Source organism: Rhincodon typus, unplaced genomic scaffold, assembly GCF_021869965.1.
Source record: "Rhincodon typus isolate 14 unplaced genomic scaffold, sRhiTyp1.1 hic_rhity00000574, whole genome shotgun sequence".
Classification (NCBI taxonomy): Eukaryota; Metazoa; Chordata; class Chondrichthyes; order Orectolobiformes; family Rhincodontidae; genus Rhincodon; species Rhincodon typus.
The window spans coordinates 1-2,018 of record NW_025966212.1 but is presented as its reverse complement, the minus strand read 5'-3'; the positions used below and the strand labels follow the sequence as shown (position 1 = coordinate 2,018).

Below are 2,018 nucleotides of genomic sequence, written 5' to 3'. Positions count from 1 at the left end.
ATTATTGACTATCCAGGATGAAATAAATACACTTCCTCAGACTGTGTTGATCGTTTCTTAAATGAATGAATTAGGAGCTGCAGGAGGCCATTCAGCCCATCAGCGATGGTCCATCGTTCAACTTTGAATTCGACATTCTCTGCGACCTATCCCCCCGCCCAATTTCAGTGGGAATGTGCAGTCCCAGGGCTCAAAAGGCATCAGCCCGTCTGGAAGCGAAGTGGGTGAGAGCGGCCAGTCCAGCAGAAAGGGGACCCTCCGGCCCCTCCCACTCCACCCACTGTCAGAATAAACAGGTTTCAGTCCTGGATGTGACTCAGCAACAGCAGCAGAATCCGACCCCCTGGGCACCATCACTTGTGCACTCGCTGGTGTCTCAGCAGGTTGGATAACTGAGTGAATCCCTTCCCGCACACGGAGCAGGTGAATGGCCTCTCCCCCGTGTGGACCCGCTGGTGGGTCTGCAAAGTGGACGAGTCACTGAACCCCTTCCCGCACTCGGAGCAGGCGAACGGCCTCTCCCCGGTGTGCACTCTCTGGTGTCTCAGGAGGTGGGAGGACTGAGTGAACCCCATCCCACAGTCGCAGCAGGTGAACGACCTCTCCCCGGTGTGAGCTTGTTGGTGCGTCAGTAAGTGAGAGGACTGAATAAACCCCTTCCCGCACTCGGAGCAGGTGTATGGCCTCTCCCCGGTGTGGACCCGCTGGTGTTTCCTCAGGCTGGATGAGTCGCTGAAGCCCTTCCCACACTCAGGGCAAGCGAAAGGCCTCTCCCCGGTGTGTACTCGCCGGTGTATCAGCAGGTTGGACGAGTTGCTGAATCGCTTCCCGCACTCGGAGCAGGCGAATGGCCTCTCCTCGGTGTGCACGCGTTGGTGTGTCAGCAGGTGGGAGGCTTGAGTAAATCTCTTGCTGCACACGGAGCAGTTAAACGGCCTCTCCCCGGTGTGGACGCGTCGATGAGGTTCCAGGGCAGACGGGGAAGGGAATCCCTTCCCGCAGTCCCCACATTTCCACGGTTTCTCCATGGTGCGGGTATCCTTTGTGTTCTCTCTCTTGATTTGGCAAGAAGCTGATGCCTCGACACACACTCAGGAAAAGTGAGGTCTCTCCCAGGCGTGAATAGAGAGATGTTTGTCAGGATGTATCAAGCTCTTTTCACAGTCATATCATGTGAACAATCTCACTTCTGTCTGTGTGTCTCCGACTCTGTCTGTTTGCATGTGTGTGTGCGCGTGCGCATCTGCATACACCTGTGTCTGTCTGTCCGTGTTTGTGTGTGTGCCTCAATGCTTTTACAGTCACACAGATGCTCTGAGTCATTTCAAGCTGACGAGAACAAATGTTTCTCCCTCTGGACTCAAAAGACCAACGATAATCAGGTCCCCGTGAACAAAGCAACCCTGAGAGATCTGGACATTATCCTTGATCTGGGATTCCTGTCTGGAAATCCAGCTCTTTTAACAGTCTGTAAAATAGGTTAACAACAACATTCATCATCGAGAATGCAAGTTAGGAATTCAGAATAGATAATCCTAATTTCTGTGGAACATTCTGTCCCCTCTCATTCCCCAAAAGCAGTAAATCTCTATCCCACGCGCTTCCCTTCCATTCTCACAGTGCTGTACACCCAAACATATGAACAAGAACAACTCAGCCCTTACAGCCTACTCCACCATTTGATGAAATCATGGCTGCTCTGATTTTAACCCCAACTCTACATTCCTGCCTTTGCCTGATAACTTCTCACTTTTTTGCCCACCAACAATTTATCAACAGCTGCCTAAAGTAAAATTCTAAGACTCACCTTTAGTGGGAGAGAGGTCTGAGGGATCATGATCATCAGAAAGAAAACAAAGATCTCCTTATGGCTGTCTTAAATTGACCCCGTGGTTTTTAAAACAGTCATCCTTCATTCTAGATTTGCGCACAAGAGCAAACATCTTCTTGACAGATACCTCAGGATCTTTATGTGCTTCAATCAAGTCACCCCTTAATCTTCTAAACTCCAGTGTATA

The 2,018-nt window shown here is 50.7% G+C and overlaps 1 protein-coding gene across 1 annotated transcript; it reads right to left on the bottom strand.

The window, feature by feature from the left end:
* Positions 1-290: 290 nt before the first annotated feature.
* On the bottom strand, positions 291-1,419 carry LOC125488367 (zinc finger protein 229-like). The gene has a single exon (XM_048621366.1). The coding sequence runs from the start codon at positions 1,026-1,028 to the stop codon at positions 354-356; it is 675 nt and encodes a 224-aa protein (XP_048477323.1). The 5' UTR covers positions 1,029-1,419; the 3' UTR covers positions 291-353.
* Between the last annotated feature and the right edge of the window lie 599 nt (positions 1,420-2,018).